Source organism: Crocodylus porosus, unplaced genomic scaffold, assembly GCF_001723895.1.
Source record: "Crocodylus porosus isolate Cpor-Errol unplaced genomic scaffold, CroPor_comp1, whole genome shotgun sequence".
NCBI classification, from domain to species: Eukaryota; Metazoa; Chordata; order Crocodylia; family Crocodylidae; genus Crocodylus; species Crocodylus porosus.
Genome location: NW_017728947.1, coordinates 96,100,247 through 96,121,133, shown reverse-complemented (window position 1 = coordinate 96,121,133; position 20,887 = coordinate 96,100,247). Strand labels below are relative to the sequence as shown.

The following is a 20,887-nucleotide window of genomic DNA, read 5'->3' as shown; positions in this document are numbered from 1 at the left end:
AAATGTATTTTTTTAAAAGTCTTTTCCGTGTGAATTTGCCTCATCATCTGCATACATTTCAAATGATTCAAACGTTTGCCCAGTTTTACAGACTGTAGGTCAGTGGTGCTTAACCTCTGTTCTATGGGCCAAATCCAGTCCACATGGCTCCAAACAGATCTGGAAATTTGGCAGCAGGGGAGCAATGGCAGCATTTTTTGCCATGGCTTCCAAAGTCATGGCAAATAATGCTGCTACCATACCCTTGCTGCCAAATTTTGGGACCTCTAAGGAATCCTATGGGATGGATGACACAACCCCACACACCAAATTGCACCTATGGACTAAACCCACACACTAACTCCATGCTGGATCAGGCCTACAGACTGACTGTTCACCAAGAAACTAGGACTGGAAGGGACCTCAGATCATCTAGTCCAGGCCTTGCTCAAGCTAGGATCATCCTTAACTAAACCATCCCAGTCAACTGTCCATCCAACCTCCTCTTGAACACTTCCAAGGATAAAGATTCCACAATCTCTCTAGTGAGCTTCTTCCAATGCTCAGAAAGTTCCTCCTAATCTCCAACCTAAATTTCCCCTGTCGCAGAGCTTGAGACCATTCCTCCTAGTCCTGTCCCTTATGGCCACAAAGAAAAGCCCTTCCCCAGCCTCTCTATCACAGCTCTTCAGGTATTTTGAAGATTGTTATCAAATCCCCCCTTAGTCCTCTCTTCTCAAGACTAAATAACTCTAGTTCTTTCAGCCTGTCCTCATAAGTCATGCTTCCCAGGCCCCCAATCTTTTTTGTTGTTCTGCACTGAACTCTCTTCAATCTGTCCACATCCTTCTTGATGTGCAGGGCTCAAAACTGAACACAATATTATAAGTGAGGCCTCACTAGTGCTGAACAGAGCAAAAGAATCACTTCCCTTGATTTGCAAGTGACGCTTCCATTGATACAACACAGTGGGCATGTCTATATGAGATGTTAACTGCCCAGTAGCCAAATAATACTACACAGTACCGCTTCACAGCACCAACAGTGCTAATACACTACTGCACAGTATTATTAAGCTACTGTGCAGTAGCGTCACTAAACAGGAGCTCGTCAGTGCTAGTAATTCTGGTTACTGTGCATTTATTTAGTACTTGATTATACAAGTACTAAATAACTATGCAGTAACCACTGCACAGTAGCATCTCATGTAGACATGCCCACTATGTTGTTGGCTTTTTTTGAAACAAGAGCACATGGTTGGCTCACATTCAGCTTATGGTCCACTGTAACCCCAGGTCTTTTTCGGCAGTACTGCAATCTAGTCAGTCGTTTCCCAGTCTGTGTTTGTACATGCAATTATTCCATCCCAAGTAGAGGATTTCACACTTGTCTTTGTCGAATATCATCTGGTTGATTGAGGACCATTTTTCAATGTTTCCAGATAACTCTAGATCCTACCCTTCCCCTCCAGAGCATCCACAACTCCACATAACTTCGTGTCACCCATAAATTTGCCAAATGTGAACTCTATCTCGTCATCCAAATTATTAATAAAGATGGCTGGGATTCTCTACACTGCCTGAGATTCTCCACACTGTGCCAGAGTGTATAGTTCAGACATACCAAAGAAAGATTAATTTATTTGTGTGGATATTTTCCTAATAACTGAGTTACACAACTATTCCACTAATGAGCCTTTAAAAGAAATAAGATCCCTAACAAGACAATGCTGAACACCAGGAGGAAGCATTCTTTATTCCTTCTGATGGATACTGACTTTTACACCATAAAAGCATGAAGCCACAGATATGTCTTTATAAACTGTGAAGACTTCAAAATTTCTATAGACTATGCATTTAGATATTAAAAACTTTGAACATAAAAGGTATCTATCTGAATTAAACTGTTTTCCTCAGCTTGCAATAGAAACTACTGAATTTTAATTACAACATAGCTAAATAATATAAACTATGGCCATATTTTGCAGTTCCATATTTAAGCATTTCATCCCATATTATGTATGGTGAATACATAACTTCTGACATACTGATCCAAAAGTGTGCACTGTAAAAGGAAGCTAGAAAGCTGTCTAATGTTTTTTAACCTATTTTTTCTAACACCACGATAAGGCCACTGATGGGTGTTTCATTAAAAGCTCAATGGGATCCAAACAATCATGCCTCCTGCTGTGCCACGTGGCTTGGTAGGAGGTGTGATTGAGGGATCAGATCCCAGTCATGCTCTATTGCTCATGTAGAGGAAGTCCTTGGCTCCATATGCTCCCATAGCTGGGAACACAAATCAGCTGATAGGAGCTCCCAGCTTTAGGAGATACTAGAGCTCTTGCAGGCTTTAGTGCTACCCATGTGTTCAGTGTATGGTGTGATGGTAACCAACAACAAATTTATTACACATTTTTGAATGAATGTGTCTGCATTACTATTTAAGACATGATTAACTGGTTAATCATGCCTTAAGTCTGCCAGGGGCCTAAGGTATGCAATATACTGAAAGAAGCCCACGAGTAAAAAATTGTGATGTACCCCCATCAGCTGCAGGGGCACGGCAGCACTGGTGGCAGCAGGAGTGTGGCAGAGGCAGCGTTAAGTGGGGAGCTCTTGCAGACACTGCCGGTGCTGTAGGCAGTGGGTGGGGGTGCCAACGACCACCCACAGACACTGCTGGGAGGAATCAGGCACGGGGTGCACCATCATGCTAGGGGGTGCATGTGCACCCACATGCAGCCCCCATGCATTACCAATGTGAATTAAATAACCTTTTTATTGTATACAACTAGAAATTGTTTGGAAACAGAACTGATGGAGTATCTGTGAAAATTTTCTTCTAATTTTATCTAATATTCTTAGTCTAACAGCCTTTTAAACCAGAATTTCCCAACCCCTGGGCCATGGCCCGGTGTTGGACAGCGAAGGGTTGGCTGCCAGACCAAAAGTGACCATGGACTGGCAGGCCATGGAGCAGAAGTGACTTTAGAAACAGTGATGGAAGTAAAGACCTAAACAACAAGGCCTCAGTCGTATCATATATACTGGCTAGGTAGACTGCTTTGCTCATAGACAGTCCCATTAAAATTCATGGTGTTAGGCACAACTTCAGATGTTTCATGTGTTATGCTGCAGCAAGGGAAGTTTAGGTTAGATATTAGGAAGAATTTTCTCACTAGGAGGGTAGTGAAACAGGCTACCCAGAACTGGGATATAATTCAGTCTAACTCAGGGGTGGTCAACCAGGGGTACACATACCCCTGGGGGTACTTGGACTGGTCCTAGAGGGTATGAGCTGGGGGAGGTGGGGGCAGAGCACCGCCACCGCCCAGGAGCAGGGCCAAGGCAGGGCAAGGGCAGTGGCACCCCTATGCAGGGTGGGGAAGCTTGCACATGATGGCAACTGCCCTCACCTACCAGCCCGGTGAGCTTCCCCACCCTGCACAGGGACACTGCTGCCCTCACCCCGCCCTGGCCCTTCTCCTGGGAGGTGGCGGCGCTCCATCCCCACCCACCTGTGCACCGTCTCCACCTCCCTGCTTGGTGTCCGGCCACGTGCCATCCCACACCCCACCATGCTCAGTGTCCAGCCGCTGGGGGTACTTAGACTAAAAAAGCTTGAAAACCCCCGGTCTAACCTATGACTCTTTGCTGTACATGAAACTATGGCTCTTCATTTTCCATCACAAAGCCCATCTTCAGTATGATGTACCAGTTACTGAAAAATAATTCTGATTCAAGTCTTTGGACCAACAGAATTACCACTTCAATCAAAGCCCCAAAATAACTTATTTGCATTATTAATGCTCTCTTCTCAAGATAATATACAGCAAATTTTCAAAATTCCACATCTGTTATACCATAAACTCCATAATCTGTATTAAAAACTTGGCCATCTCCTCATCTCTTGCTAAAGACAGAATTGCAGTTACTACAGAATAAGTATCATGCTAAAAGAAGACAGGAGCATCATTACTAAGAGCTTAATATCTTTACAAATAAAAGTAAATACATAATATAAATGGTTTAAAAAGTGACAACACCATATATCAAGTGCATTTCTTCTTTTCTATTTTTTTAAAGTGTTTTCTCACTACCCCTGCACTTACCATTCAACAATTCAGAAAAGCACTTCTATTCAGGAGAGAGCATGTAAGCTTATGTTAAAGTGCTTTTCTACAACAGGAATATTAAAACTTTTCATCCTAATGAATTCCAAAATATTTTAAAATAGCAATACATAGAGGATATCACTTCCTTCCACACTGACACACAGCAACTTCTGGGATGATACACAGCAGCTGTTCAGGACAGGAAGTAAAATGTAAAGCACCCATCTAGCTGAAACACAGTGGTAGGTATTGTCATTAAGACTGGAAATTATGGGTAGAAACCTGGCCCTAAAAATCAGTGGGAGTTTTACCACTGACTTCAGAAGGTGAATCCCAGCGCTAGTAAAACCAGTGACAAAATTCCCGCTGACTTTGGTCAGGGGCTAGAATCCTGCCCCTAACAGCTATTTGCATTGGGTTACCTTTGGGTAAGAAAAGTCAGCTTATAAAAAAAATGGTGTTTGGTCCGTTTGTTTTATTCAATGTGGACACATGAGTCATGAATAAAACTTGCCTCAAACTGTGTTTCAGAATTCAGATTTAGGGGCATACATAAAAGCAGCCTGATTTTTCAGATGAATACCCGCAGTTGTCAGTGACCTATAATTGTGGGCTACATGTGAAAAAACACAGTGCAGACATATAGCAATGCTGTGACAAACAGAGCTAGAAAAATTGTTCTAATAAAAACTAGCCTGAATCTGAGCAACATCTGATTTTTTTAGGTTCCTATCAGTTCAGATAAAGTCCTTCTTGCCCCCAGTGAGCTATCCAGGCAACCCAGAAAACCTATCTTGTATTAGACCTCACTCTTATCTCTAACCCATCAGGCTCTCTCCCTCCCTGGTGTACAGTGCATGCCGAAGCCTATAGGACCAAGCTATTAACATGCTTTGAACTGTGTGTTCAGTTCAGGGCTGGGAGTAAAAACTGACATTCTTGCTAGGCCCGACAATGAATTATTCAGAAAAGCTGATCGTACTTTTACAGAAAAGATTCAAAGCAGCATCTGAATTTGGGAGTTCACTATTCAGGGCTCTTTCTTTAGCTCATTAGACCTATATATAGTTTCACTTTGCTGGCAAAGGAAGAATGTAATATTCTTACTAAGCGTGGTACTGGCTTCTCATGTGTCATCTGTCCCTCATCCATATCCTGTGTAAAAAAATTGCAGCTAGGAATTTCAGGTTTCGAAAGTGTTTTAGAAAAAAATATAAGATTGAAATTTGAAAACTTTCAAGCAACGTAATACCAATATTTGTCAAAATTATTCATAAATACTTAACAAGCTCTAAGCATAAATTTGCCTCTCTCCTCTAGCTACACACACAAATGTGTCTATTTTCAACCAACTGAGATATGGGTCCAAATTTAGAAACCTAGGCTTTGAAAATTTGGCTCTAGAGAATGCTGAAAAGTACTTCAAACACAAAATACGATGCCCAGACAGCTTTGATATTTATTAAGTGTGAAATGGCACATGCAAGTAAGAATTTATTTCAAACGTAAATTTGTAGTCTACCAGATTATAAAGGTATAATTAAACATAGAAAATACTTTATTTCCCTCCTGCCCAGCAGAGATTTACATAATTTTGCAAGCAAATATAGTAGCTGTACCATTAATGAATGCAAATTGTATATTACCACCCGATGTTTATTTCAGATTTAAAACTCAAGAAGGTAATTGGTTTCCATATTATACAGTATTAGAAAACATTGCTAGAGATTTCTGATACAAGATTTTGTACAAGCAGATTATATTTATTCAATAATAGGTCATTTCAAAGGAAGACAAGAAAATGATGGACCATGTCAAATTTTACTCATTGAAAGTAATGGAGTGTGGGCAATCTCACTTAATTACTTTCCAAAGAACTAATTCAATGAAATCATGCTAACATATCATTATCCCCATCCCATCTCCCTAAAAATCCCCAGGGAGCTACTTCCATGTTTAATCATGTAATGGAGGAGCATTTTAAATTTAGTTTCATGGACAATGAACAGCCTGAGCCAAAATTTGTCCCATCTATGATCAGTTGTTTTGTGTGGTATAATTAATGTCATCCTTGCAAACAACAAACTCCACAGTAAAATAAAATTCTAAGTAGATGATTAGGGGCAACTTTCCTATTTACTCCTTCCCATCTCTTTTCCTAGACTGACAAGAGAGTTATAAAAAAATCTTTAGTACAGCCAGAGCTCCTAAAGATAAAAAAAAAAAGTAATTTAATTACCAAATTGAAATATTTAACCTTAAATTTCCAAGAAAAGTCTGTATAAAATCTATTAGGATGTATACTATAGAACAACATGGTTTTACACTTTAATACACTTATTTTAACATTTTAAATCAAGCCGAAATTGTCCAAATGCATTTTAGACTTCAGTGAAAAAAATTAAATTTTACATATTTAATTAGAAATTAAAACAGATATTTTACTGACTTTGTAAATAACTATTACATTTAAAGCAACTTCTCAAAAGATAAGATAAAAAATGATTTCCTAGTGAGAGCCCAATGCTTTAATTTACAATTCTTAATGTTGTTTTATTCATGATAAAATACCTGAGTAGGGGTTTCACGCCATACTATTGACACTGACACTGAATCCCTGTTGAGGGATGCTTATTATGGGAGAATTCTTCCATATCTGGATGCTGTCTTTTCTTGGCTATTCTTTTTAGACAATTATAAAACACTAGAATTAACACTATCAATGTCTACACATGAGCTAGTGTATAATAATTTATGAGCTAGGAATAAATAGTTAATTATACGGAGGCAGGCTCATACTCACTTTATTCTGCATCCCACTAACATATAAAGATATATTTTATTAGAGTTTATGAAAGCCTTTTTTCAGGTTCTTGGAACATATGTCATTTCTGGAAATTCACAGATTCTATTTTTAAACATTTTCCAGTTCTCATGTGGATCAATCAGCAATTCTAAGTGGTTATATGCAGCAATACATACAAAAAGTCTACCCTTGAAATTAAATTGAGATAGTGTCTGACTGGCCCACATTTAACAGTTACAATGTTGCGTCAGAGTAAAAAGCCCCTAAACTGCTTTCACGGCATGCTGGAAAAGGCTTTACATGGCCCTCCATATTGGAACCAGCTTCACCGAGAGAGCATCAGCATCCAATGAAAAGAAATCTAGTATCCTAGTCATCTTCAACATCTTGTGGCACCAGGTATCACAAGCCCAATTCTTTCTTGTTTTCTGGTAAAGAGACCTTATTTAAACAGATAATGAAGCAACTGATGAAACCAAAAAGGACAAAGTTTCATCTATTAACATTTTTACAATAAAGAATAAGGTTAGCGACTATGGCTACCAAGCTACAAAACATATACACTCTTCCCCAAACCTTAGAAGCAAGCACACACACAAACACATGCACACAGAGCAAAACTGCCAAGCACACACACACACACACACACACACACACACACAGCAAAACTTCCAAGCGAGCACACACATACAGCAATCTTCCAAGCTTGCACACACATACAACAAAACTTCCAAGCGAGCCCACATTCTCACAGCAATCTTCCAAGCGAGCCCCCCCATCCCCTCAAAATAACTTCCAACCAAGCTCAAGATGTGCTCCTGCCCTAGTGAGAATGGGTTTAGAGATGAGACACAAGAGACTTCTGTTTGGTGTTTACCCTGTGCTGGGATTAACAAGAGCATCAGTAGTGCCACTTATGCACTCATGCAATTAAGAAGATATTCTGAGGCACACATCTGTCTACTGAGAAGTGAGTTATGGCCAAATTCATGTAATGGACTTCCTGAAAGCAAATGTGAGAAACATGCAGTCACTATCAACCAATGGTAAATCTGAACTAATGACTTAAAGGCAGAGAAAATCTACCTCACACAGCTAATTCCTGCACTCATCCAATATCATGCAATACTGCTGCAGTTCCCACTGGCCAAGGAACTAAAGTTTCAAGGGCAAGGCTTCTCAGCAAGACACTTGCCCATAAGGACCCTGGTGTCTGGATTTGATTTTCTTGTTCATACTGCTAAAACATTTATCTTCGTCTAGGTAGAAGACTGGTTGCAAGACTGGTGGGTATATTTATTCCATTTGTTCCAGTTTTTCCAATTGATGCTGGATAACCAAAGATGTAAGAGCAGACAATTTCTTTTATATTGTGATTATAAATGATTGCAGAAAATGACCACTTAAGATGGCTATAAACTGGAACATAAACAACTGAAAGTGATCACAACCACATGAACCTGAGCAGAAACTAATTTATTTCTCCTCCCCTAGAGCTAATAATTTTTCTATGACTTTTCCAGTCACTACCAACAGGGCTATCTAGAGACAGCGTATGGCTTCATTTTACTAGCAGATGATCCTTCATGTTTTCTTTCTCTTACTCCATCTACCTTATTCTATCTTTATAAGAAACTAATTTGCAAACTAACTTACAACAGAATATGCTCTTTCAGCAAGGACCAACCTTTTTGGCAGACATGTACACAAGTTAGCCCCTATCCTTCATGCTCTGCTTTCTGCTTCTTGCCTGATCAGCTGCTCCACTTTCTGCTCCATGCCAAATATCCTACTCTTTGTTTCTTGCCCTATAGACTGCTGTGCTGCCAGTCACTTTCCCTGTATACTGAGTGCCACACACCATTCATAGCATACATGCCTCAGGTTCACCACCTTGCCTATTGCTTCCAGTTTACAGATAAGGGAAGTAACACAGAGGGCACATCCACAAAAGATGCTTACTGTGGAGCTGCCTAATTAGCTCTGCAGTAAAGTGTCACCATCTACACGAATGGTGCTATTAGATTGCAGTAAACTAATTAACTCTGCTGTAGGATAGTACTGCCCAACACAAGTACTATTCTATGGTGGAACATAAAGGTGCATCAATAAAGATCTTTTGGGCCAATACCAAAGACCAATTATTAGCGAGCCATATCAGTCAATACCAATTCAATTCCCGACATGCAGCCAGGCAGCTTGGAGAGCAGTGTCGGGCTGGTAAATCTGTTGGGAGGGGGACGGAACGGGGGGGAAGAGAAGGGGCACCGGGGCAGGGGCAAACTAAGGCTCCTTCAGTGAGGGAGGGAGTGGGGTAGAGTGAAGACAGGCTGCCCACTGTGCACTCAGAGCCAGGGCTGGGTTCTTCCTAGTGTGGGGGGCCTTGGCCTGGGCTGTGCTTGGGGTGGATGGCAGCAGTACTGGGAGAGGGGCTATGGGGGACCTGTAGCCCCCCTTCCCAGCACCACCCAGCCCAAGTACAGCCCCAGCCCAGCCCCCCACCCCCACTCTGGGAAAAGTCCAATGCCACTTCTAGCCCACAGCCCACCCTTGCCCCACACACAGATCTGGGGGGCACATGCCCCCATACCTCCCGCAGGGGTGCGTGCAGTAGCAGGAAGTACCCCAAGGCCCCCCCCCAGTTGAACCACTTGCAACTCTGGTGCCCCACCACACCCTGACTGGGCAAATCCCCCCCAACAGACTTACCAAGCTGCCAGGCTGGACACATGAATGCTGCAGCTTCACGCATGCACACGGCATTTATCAGCGACATTATCAACCACATCAGCCAAAAAAAAAACCTGATTGCTGATAATTTTTTCAGTTTTCCCTTTATTGGTACCAATACAATAGACTGATGTATTAGTACACCTCTAGTGGAGTTATTTACTCTGCTGCAATGCACGTGTAGACGGTGATCAGGGCTGGCTGGAGCACAAGGGTGCTATAGTGCAGGGCTGCCTGCCAGCTAGCCCTGCACTGTAGCACCCTTATGCCCCAGCCAGCCCCTCCCTAGTATGCTGAGCCAAGGCAGGGCAGCTCCAGGCTTACAAACTGACCCCCTAGGTCCTTTGCCAGCTAGGGCTGTGCTGCCCTGGCTCAGTGTGCTGCAGTCCCATGTGCATGTGTAAATGCCACACCCAGGGGGAATAAACTCCACTGCAGATTGTATAGGAGTTTTTCTGCATCAAATTAATTTCACATGCAGACATGCCCAGAAGGAAGTAACTTGCTCAAGGTATTAACAGTGAGCTATCAGGAGACCAAGAAATAACATCCATAATTGACTAACACTCTCATTAACGCAATGAAAATCAAAGTGTATACCCTTCAAAATCCATGACCCGCTGGAAAAGTAGTTAGCCATGTTAGTCTGAAGTCAGGCAGAAGACAGGGTAGAAATGCACCTTACAGAGTAACTAAATCAGGATGCATTAACATCAAATGAAGTAAGCTCTTGCTCATAAATGCTTATGCATCTCTGATTCAGCTAGTCTGTAAGGTAAATCTCTACCCTGCCTTCATCCTGTAAAATGCAAAGGATAAAGGGATACTTTCTTTGTTCAAATGATAATGAAATTAACTTATTCCCTCATTTATAGATACAAAGCTAATGGATAAATTGACACTAAAGTTCTCTTTTCCTACCTATCCTCCTTTCTTTAATGAGCTTGATAACTCCACTGTCCTCTCTACTAATGTATTCCACTCTAATGCTCTTTCTTCTCTATATCCTTCAATTCTAGGCAATAGTAAATCCCATTATTTCTTCACTTATAATACAAAAAAAATAATCCTTTCTTCTCTATAAGCAACAGAGAAAATCCTGCAATATGCACTGATCGTCTTTGCAAGGTCTACTTAGTCCTCTTCACATCTCACTCTTTCCAAAATCAGTCAATTTCAAGATGTGCTCTATATAATCTTCCTAATACTCAAAGCCACTTCTCTCTTCATCTCTCTCCCAGCTTTTGTCTATGCTGTCTCCAATCTTCTTGCACATTCCTTCTTTCTCTCTTTACTCAATGCTTCATACCACTCATTAGTCTTGCAAGAGGTTCCCACTTTCCCACAAAGTAATCTTCCTCTCATCTTTCAAATGCAGCAACCTCACTGGCTATCTGTACTGTTTTCTTATGGGTCAGCTGCGCCTCTCTGCATTATTTGGGAAGAGTCCATCAGTCCAATCCTCTTGTCTTTCCTCATGTATATTAGTTTTAATGATAATTAATTCCTATGAGGAAAGGCTGAAGGATTGAGCTACTTCTTCTGCGTTTCAAAATCATAGCCACCAGTTCCATTAAACAAGAGGTCTGCTATTACACAATTTAAATAAATACCTACACATCTTATATTAGAAAAGCAGCAGAAAATACTTTCTCCAAGATCACACTTTAAATTGCAAAATAGAAGGAACTAAGATTTTAAAGTTCTGTGTAGCACAGTTACATACTGCATGTTTATATTCACAACAATATACCCACATGCCAAGCCAAGCTAGGTGATAGCTGTGAGACTTGAGATCATACACATATGTGAGCAGTGAGAGTAACGGTCCTCCCATTGAATAAGGAGACTAAGAGGAGGACTCTACAAGGAAAACAACTCATAAATTTGGCTCTACAAGGCAACTTGTCATTGGGGAAAGTATAAATCCTAAAACATAACTGCTAGCTGTACAGCATTAACAGTGGGAGATTTTTATTTTGAGAGCTGCAGAAAATGAAGTGGATATAGCACAGTATATGAATCATATGGTTTATATAAAGTCTTCTCAATACTTTGAAAAAAACGATTTGTATTTCCCTACATTCCACAAGCATTAGGATTCCCCACCAGCTCCGGGGGTGGGTTATTTTTTTCAGCCAGGATTTATCAAGCTGACTGTTGTGAGAGATAGCCCCGCTCCGTCTCAAGCAGCTGTCACCATCACAGGATCCCGGAGAAGCCGGGCTGGAAGGGGCCCCCGGAGCTCACCTAGTCCGATCGCCCGCCTGAGGCAGGATCATCCCTGTCCTCCCAGCACACGTGAATCCTCCTCCCTTCTGCTCTGAACAGGCGACTGGACACATGAGGTCCCTTCCAGCCCTCATTTCCTGAGCTCCGACCACCCCACCAGCTGGAATCGAGCCGGGACCAGAGGCAGGAAGAGGAGCCCTCCCTGCTGCCCCGACCAGCGGGCAAACTTTCGAGACAGGCACCGCAGGGGCAGCTCCGGCCCCGCCACCCGCCCGCAGCCGCAACCCACCCGCAGCTCCTACTGAGGGCAGCCCCGCCTTTCTGCTCCCTCCCTCCCTCCTGCGAGCCGAGCCCAACCCTCGGGCCCGGCCCCGGGTGCCCGCCGGGCCAAGCAGCCCGTCCCGGCCGCGAAATAAACACGTGTCAGTTGGAGCCGCTCCGGCGGCGCGGACACACGTTACCCGCCAGTCCCCGCGGGGCGGCCCCGCCCGGCCCCCCCGCTCGTACCATTGCAGAACTGCAGCAGCGAGGAGGTGTCGTAGAGGCTGCTGTAGCTGGAAAAGCCGTCCTCCATCCCGGCGCCGCGCTCCGGCCTCCCGCCCTGTGTCCCCGCGGTGCCACCCTCCCTCACTCCCCGCCGCCGCCTCCTTCAGCCGTGCGGGCCTGGCCCGGGCTGCCGCCTGTCTCCGGTCTCCATGGCAACGCCGCCCCCGCTGCGGGGCGGAGCCAGCCTGTGCCGGGCGGGGGCGGGGCCTCCTCCCCTCTCCTCCGCGCGGCGGGGCGGGGCCAAAAGCAAGTGCGAGGAGCGGCCCCTCGTCCCCGGCGGCCGGCCGAGAAACCCGGGTATTGTTCTGCCCTTGGCGGGCGGGCGGCGGCCCGGCCTCCGCCGTCCACTGCCGCCCTCGCCGGGATGGAGGAAGGGTGCGCGCCGCCTGCACCTGTGCGGCCGCAGGATCTCGTCTCTAGGCCCCCTCCCCGCTGCCCTCGGGGATGGTTCCTCTGAGACTGCAGGACGGAGCCCGCCGCGCAGCGGTGCCTCCGAGGGGCTTGGGAAGTCGTGTTGTTCTTCTTGGTGTTTAAACTTATTGCGTGTCAAAGGCTCAAAGAAAGCCATGGCCGGAGCTGCCATCAGGAACTGTAGGCATACAAAATAACTAGGACTCTTGGTTCCCACGATACCTTTTGCTAGAGAAGCTGGGAAATCGCTGGAAAATTGTCCTTTTCTGCAAGCTTTCGGGATCACTTGGTCAGGCTCTGGGGAAAGTACAGATGGTACAAGCAGGGCTGTCCCTGGGGGGGGGCGGGGGTGAAGCGGGGGGGACCACTCCAGGCCCTGCGCTTTGGGGGAGCCCTGTGGAGCCCGGCAGAGCAGCTGCGGCTTCACGTCCAGCTTCTTGGCCCCCCCACACCGCTGAATCTGCCACTGCCTGCTGCCTCGGGCTGATCTGGCCCGGGCCCCACACCCTGCTTGGGTCACCTCTGGGTACAAGATGGTAAAAAGTCCCCATAGGTAGGAAAGAAACTTCATTTTTGCACAGAGGGAGCTGAAGATGGAAGGCTGCCTCCCTCTGGGTCTGTGAGAGAACATATTGTCTCGTGACCCTTCCAACTTGTAATGTAGTCCTAATTACTTGTGATGAGGTAATAATCCATCTGTAGTTGAAATGACTTGTGATGAGGTTGCAGCTATAGTTCTCTAATCCTTGCTAGAAAAGTAAGGATGGCTCTTGCTCATAGGAGTCTCTGACTCTTGATAATGTCTGCTTATAGTGGTATCTGAGTGCTGGCAGAAGAGGATCCAGTGTCGATTTTGCTAAGGATGTGAAATGTGGAGCACTATTTTCACTGCAACTTCTCTATTAAAGATGCAAAAAAATGGTAGTGAACAAAGCCATGTTGACGTCCACGTTTACCACTGGAAACAGGGATGATAACAACTTCTTGCATTAATAGTATTTTTCATCTTGGAGGTTTCCAAAGCGGTTTAGAACCTGAAGTAGGTATGTTCTAGGCTCAGTCCTTCCAGTTGCTCTGTGCTGGAGACTTCCAGCACGTGCATCTAATTGCAGGGGTGAGTCCTGTACTTAGATCATTTCTAGAGGATGGGATGGAGTGCACCCTCCTCAGCAAGTCTGTGGATGATGCCAAACTGGAAGGAGTAGCAGATTCACTGGAAAGTAGGGTTAGGATTCAGAGAGACCTAGACAAATTGGAGGACTGGACCAAAAGAAATCCCACAAAGTTCAGTAAAGACAAGTGCAAATTCCTGCACTTAGGATGAAACAGTCCCATGCACCGGTATAGGCTGGGGACTGCAGTGCTACAGAAAATGACCCGGCAACGACAGTGGATAAGCTGAATATCAGTCAACAGTGTGGCCTTGCTGTGAAGAAGGCTAATGGTATTCTGGGCTGCATTAGTAGGAGCGTTGCCAGCAGATCAAGCGATGTGGTTATTCCCCTCTATTCAGCACTGGGGAGGTCACATCTGTAGTACTGTGTCCAGCTTTGGGCCTCCCACTACAGAAAGGATGTGGACAAATTGGAGAGAATCCAATGGAGGGCAATGAAAATGGTTAGGGGGCTGGGACATAAGACTTATGAGGAAAGGCTGAGGGAACTGGCTTGTTTAGTTTGGAGAAGAGAAGACCGTACTGAACTGATGTCACAGAAGAATTCAGTACTAATTCAGAGAGAAAAGTGTCACCTCTTGAATCACTAATGACACTCCTTGTAAATCCTAGGAAATCTATCCAAGTATTTTCCCAGCCTGATTTTGCTAAGCTTGTGATATCTAAGAAAAACAGCCATGTATTGTATGGCCACAGGTTACAGAATTAAAAAAAAAGTAGCCTAATTATAAAAACATATAATTATATATAATTATAAGGGGGGGAGTGACTTTCAGTTGTATCAAATACAATAGATTAAAATAATAACATTTTAAATCTGCAATAAATTCTTGGTTGCTTGCAAAATGAATACAGGTCTTTAGAGCCCTCTCACAGATATGCACAGTCCATCCAGCTGCTGGGTTCTTTAGAGAAACATGCTTCCTTTCATAGATATACATATATCTAATATGTAGGCACAGGAAAGTATTTTTCAGGTTTAATACAAGTTCTAATGGAGAGTTTTAAAACATTTGTGCAATTTTTAGATTATTTTCTCTTTTTAAGCCTGAAAATTGTTTTAATATGCTAATTTCCCATTAACTAGAACCAGGTTTAACATAATTACTCTGTTCTCAGTGAGATGTCAATGCAGCTGTTATCTATATTTCATTATGATGTCAAACATTTTCAGTATGAATCTATAAAAATCTCATTATGAGGTGTGATTCTAATGCCAAAACAATTTCTATAGAGGTCTGTAGAGATCCAATTACAATACTAGTTACCATGAAGAACTGCATCCCAAATATTACCTTGGTGGTAAATGATCTACTGTCAGCAAGATAACCTGCAATAAAACCTCAGGACTACAGAGGTTTTGGAAATGAGGAGCCAATACTTTTCACAACATCTAGAAAAAGGGACAAAATGGAGGCACAACTCTGGTTTAAAGATTGGCAATTAAAATGTATTTAGAAAATTAAATATGAAACTGAGGCAAGGGCAGCACCATTAAAGGAGGGCAAAATATCTAAAACCTTAAGTTGATTACCATTGAAATTTCCTGTAAAGCTAATACCTGAATGAAACCAATTAGCTACCCATGCTGAAGAAATCAGCGTAATGGTATGGCATAAAATGATATCAGTTCAAGTCTCTAGACACTGTTATGATACCATTATATTCAGGGGTCAAAGGTTAGAAATAAAAAAAGTATCATAATTTCATTGCAAAGATTTGTAAACCTGTTACAAACTTATTAAAATATACCACAGAACAACAAAATGAAATATATATATCACAATGTTCACAAAGGAACAATAGAACTGAAATATTCATTAATAGATCTGTGAAATGGCAGTGGTACAACTAACAATTTTTTTTTATAATCTTCCGTTCAGTAAACTATATACTTAATGATTCATAGAGATCCAAACTTATACACTGGAAAATCAAAAATTAATATAAATGGGAATGGAACATTCTGAACGAAACATAGGGATTGATTTATTTGGTAGAAGTTGGTGATTGAAAATTCATGCATGTTTATTGCTTATCTTGGGACAACATGTTTTTTAATCTTCTATTTTAGTATTATTTAATTCTTTATGTATCACCAGCACTAAGTAGTAGAAAGCAAATAACTATTCAGTAACTGGGAACAAAAGAGCTTCCATAAACCTGTAGCAGAATTTTCAAGAGTTATTATTTCAAGGTTTGATATGAATTTATTTTGATTTTAGGGCAAAGTAATTTTGCTCTCATTACCCACTTACAGTACAGTTTCTGTGAGTTTTAATATTTAGTGCATTCTACAGCTGTTTTATTCCTTTTTTCTTTTTGATTTCTTACTCTAGTGCAATAACACTGAATATCAGAAGTATTATATGTTATACAGAAAAATAACCCTTTGGCCCTTTCACATCAAAAGTATTATAATTCATATCTATGGAAACCATATACAATTGTATGGCATTATAATGTGAGACCATCTAATACGTAATTTCAGATCCTGAGTCCTGCTTACAATGTCAACATGAAACAATGGCAGTACAAGTTATGCTATTAAAAAAATAACTGAAAATAACTATAAAATTATAATCATGTTTATATTTAACAGTAATTTTGAGAGAAGTCCACACAAAGAGAGACATTTTGCATGCTTCATACTCAAAATGAGCAGCACTTTCATTCTTGAGAAGTTTCATTGCCTTTAGTGAGATGCTACTCAATGCTACTCAAGTGTGAATAAATGTATCAGAATCGGGATCATAGTGAACAGTCTACCACACACACAAACACTAATGCAGTTAGAATTCAGTGGACTCCGGGACAGCTTTAGCAGATGCCAAGGTTCACTTTGCTATAGTGATTGAATTACTTCTTCATTTTTAGAGTTTTTTTCATTTGAGTCAATCAATGTAGGGTAGCACAAAGAAGCTTGTACTGTCACTGCCCATGCTGCACCAATTGTATGTGTGACAGAGAGAGAGAGAGAGAAAGAGAGAGAGAAGGTTATCCTCCAAGGCTGTCAATATTAACATTAGCAAATATTAACTTCACTAAAAGCTGGTAAAAGATAAAATATCAACATGTGATATACAGTAACTATATTTTGAAGAGCCCTTCAGCAGTACCAAGGTTTTTAGAAAACCTTGTTCTGTTCAGTTTTTGGAACGGTCTGATAAAGGATTATATTCACTATAATGTGTAGATAAAAGGGAGTTGCATTCATTTCTGTAGGTGTCTGGACTTGGGAAACAGCGTTCATGTTAGAATTTGTAAATATATTTTAATTAAAACAAAATTTAACATAGTGCTTAGGGTTAGATGGAATAAAGGATATAGTGGGCAATTAGTTACTGCAGTGACCAGCTTTTGAATGCCTGATCCTAGGTGGAAACCAGCATCCAGAGTAAGTTGCTTACATTCCAGAAACAGTCTATGGGAATAACTGGGCTTTCAGAAAGGTGATCCAAAAAAACCTACATAGCAGTTGCCTTAAGCCAGGTAGGGTGTATTTGGATTCCTATATCACTCCAGATTTCAGGTGCCTGAGTTAAGGATTCAGGGAGGCACTTACATCTACTTGGGATCCTTGAATCTACTTCTGTTTTGGGAGTGTGTTAGACCTGCTCTGAACTACTGAATTAGGCCTTTTCTGGGATTAAAATATCATTTTAGTTTCCAGATCCTGAATAGGTTTTGGGCAGCAATTAAGTACCTAGTTTGTCTGGCTGGAGCAGTTTTGGGAATGTGTAGAAGCACGATAGCAGCCCCCCTAGGGAACTCCCAGGTCATAAAGAAAGGCATCTGACAGGTTTAGGACCCTCCAGGACTGCTGGGCTGTGTGAGAGAAGGAAAGTTGGGAACTCAGTTTCAGACTTGTGTATTTAAAACTGCCTAAATCCTATTTTACATATATTACACATGTAATTTTTCCCTTTAGATCTGGCCCTTTGTTTACAGTTAGAGTACTCTTCATGCCCCTGTGACTAGCAGCATAGACCCATAAGGAATCAGAAAGGGTTTATGGACAAGTTTCCCTTATATAATAGGTAATATCTGCCAAGTACTTCCCTGAGATATGCAAGAGATAGGAAGCACTAGGGAAGAAGAGGGCGTGGACTTCCAGGAAGGTGGAAGCTTGTGACCTCTGGCAGCAAGCAGAAGTCTTTAGCTCTGCCTGCAGTGCTTTACCTGAAGAACAGAAATGGAGCCCTAGCAACAGAAGAGGAGGAGCAGGAGCATGTTCCATTAGTGGAAGAAGCCAGGCCTTAGGGAGAAGCGATGGGTAGTGATAATTTGGAGACTTCTTTCTGCAGGGGACAGAGGCATCCATCTGCTGGCCTGACCTATTGTCTCAGGAGGTCTGCTGCTTGCCTGGAGCCCAAATCCAAGTTGTCACAGAAGAATTACCGAGACTCATCTGGCCCTCTAACTACTATGCCATGCTACTCATCCATGTGGGCACCCATGATACTGCCAGGGGCGACCCTGAGAGGATCAGGGGCTGAGGCGGTGATCTCTATTTTGATCAAGGGGAAGGGTCCAGGCAGGAGCAGGGGCATCCGGCAGATTGATGTATGAATGCACAGAGAGTGTCACCAGCAGGGCTATGGCTTCTTCAAACACAGGATATTGTTCCAAGAAGAAGGATTGCTAGGAAGAGATGGTATCCACCTGATAAAGAGATGGAAGAGCATCTTCACAGGCAGGCTTGCTAACCTAGTGAGAGCTTTAAAACTAGGTTGGCTGGGGGATGGAGGCCAAAGCCCTGAGGTATGTGTGGAAATGGGGGACTTGGAGGAAGCACAAGGGGCAACAAAGGAGGCCTTCTCATCCATCCTGAGAAAGTCGGGCAATTCACTACTTACCTCAGGTGTCTGTACACGAATGCATGGAGCCTAGGAAACAAGCAAAAAGAATCAGAAGTCCTCATAGTCATATACTGATGACATGATTGGAATAACAGAGTTGGTGGGACAGCTTGCATGACTGGAGCACTGTCATGGATGGGTATAAACTGTTCAGGAAGGGCAGGCAGGGAGAAGTGGAGGAGGAGTTGCACTTTATGTAGAAGAGCTGTATGATTGCTCAGAGTTCCAGTATGAAACTGGAGACAGGCCTGTTGAAAGTCTTTTGGTTTGGGTCAGAGGAGTGAGCAACAAGATGTCTTGTTGTCGCAGTAGGGGTCTGCTATAGAATATCAGACCAGAAGGATGAGGTAGATGAGACTTTCTTCAAACAGCTAACGCAAGTTTATGACTGCAGCCCTGGTTCCCATGGGGGACTTCAATCACCCTGACATCTGGGAGGACAATACAGTAGTGCACAGGCAATCCAGGAGGTTTCTGGGGACAACTTCCTGGTGCAAGTGTTGGAGAAGCCAATTAGGGGTCATGCTCTCCTTGATCTGCTGCTCACAAAAAGGGAAGACTTGGTGGTAAATGCAGAAGTGGATGGCAACTTGGGCAGCAGTAACCACAAAATGATGGAGTTTAGGATCCTGAAGAAAGGAAGGAAGGAGACCAGCAGAGTAAGGACCCTGGACTTCAGAAAAGCATACTCTGACTCAGGGAACTTGATGGACAGGATCCCCTGAAAGGCCAGTCTGAGGGGGAAAGGAGTCCAGGAGACCTGGGTATAAGATACCTTACTAAGGGTGCAGGAATGAATCATCCTAATGCACAGGAAGACTAGCAAGTACGGCAGATAACCAACTTGGCTTAGCAGAGAATTCTTCAGTGAGCTAAAACACAAAAAAGAAGCTTATAAGAAGTGGAAATTTAGACAGCTGCAACTCCAATGTCCAACTCTTCCAACTAGGGAAGAGTATAAGACTATTGCTCTGGCATGCAGAGATGAAATCAGGAAGACCAAAGTGAAATTGGAGTTGCAGCTGGCAAGGGACATGAAGGGTTACATGAAAGGTTTCTACAGGTATATGAGCAACAAGAGAAAGATCAGGGAAAGTGTGAGTCCTTGACTGAATGGGGGAGGCAACCTAGTGACAGATGATGTAGAAAAGACCTCAAGAACCTCCTGGATTGCCTGTGCACTGCTGTATTGCCCTCCCAGATGTCAGAGTAATTGAAGTCCCCCATGGGAACCAGGGCTGCAGTTGTAAACTTGCGTTAGCTGTTTGAAGAAAGTCTGGGTGAGTTGGTTGATGTGATTGCAGAGCCACTTGCGATTATCTCTGAAATCTTGTGGCTGTTGGGGGAGGTCCCAGATGATTGGAAAAGGGCAAATATAGTGTTCATCTTTAAGAAAGGGAAGAAGGAGGATCTGGGGAACTACAGACTGGTTAGCCTCGCATCAGTTCATGGAAAGATCATGGAGCAGGTCCTCAAGGAATCCATTTCTAAAAACTTGGAGGAGAAGGCAGTGGTTACTTAGGAATAGTCAGCATGGATTCATGAAGGGCAAATCATGCCTGACTGACCTTACCTTCTGTGATGAAAAGACTGGTTTTGTGTGTAATTATTTTATATTATTTAGCATATAACTGTTTTATATTATCTTTGTATAAAAGCATACATTTTATATTATTTTCTCTTTTTTATATAACTGCCATGTGGCACTTTCACATTTATGTAATCTTGAGGCCTGTGCTGTTAACCGCTTTTTGTTGCCTTGCAGTTTTACTATTAGTCTAAACAAGTGCCTGGTAGGTACTATGCTCTGCTGGCAGTAGGCCCTACACCTGTACTCTATAAATTTTACCTCTTATCTAAAAAGTGTCAGTATTGCAGAAACGGAACTTGTGTAGAAAATCTGCCTAGTAACTATTATGTAAAAGAAAATTATCCTATCTCTGTATGTTTAGCCTATATTATAGTTAGTGTCATAGAGGCAGTCCAACGAACATCTATAAAAGAGGCAAAGAAGCAGGAAGCAGCAAAGA

At 42.8% G+C, this 20,887-nt stretch overlaps 1 protein-coding gene across 3 annotated transcripts in view; it reads right to left on the bottom strand.

The window, feature by feature from the left end:
• Nucleotides 1-20,887, bottom strand: part of EML1 (echinoderm microtubule associated protein like 1) — a 192,299-nt gene that overhangs the window by 115,819 nt on the left and 55,593 nt on the right. The window contains exon 1 of one of the 3 annotated variants that reach the window (XM_019552499.1): nucleotides 12,372-12,523. The exons of 1 other annotated variant lie outside the window; for it this stretch is intronic. In XM_019552499.1, the coding sequence (XP_019408044.1) occupies nucleotides 12,372-12,438 (67 nt within the window). In that variant the 5' untranslated portion in view covers nucleotides 12,439-12,523. Of the gene's footprint in view, nucleotides 1-12,371; nucleotides 12,524-20,887 lie in introns of those variants that run through there. One more of the 3 variants, XM_019552501.1, reaches the window with a different exon arrangement.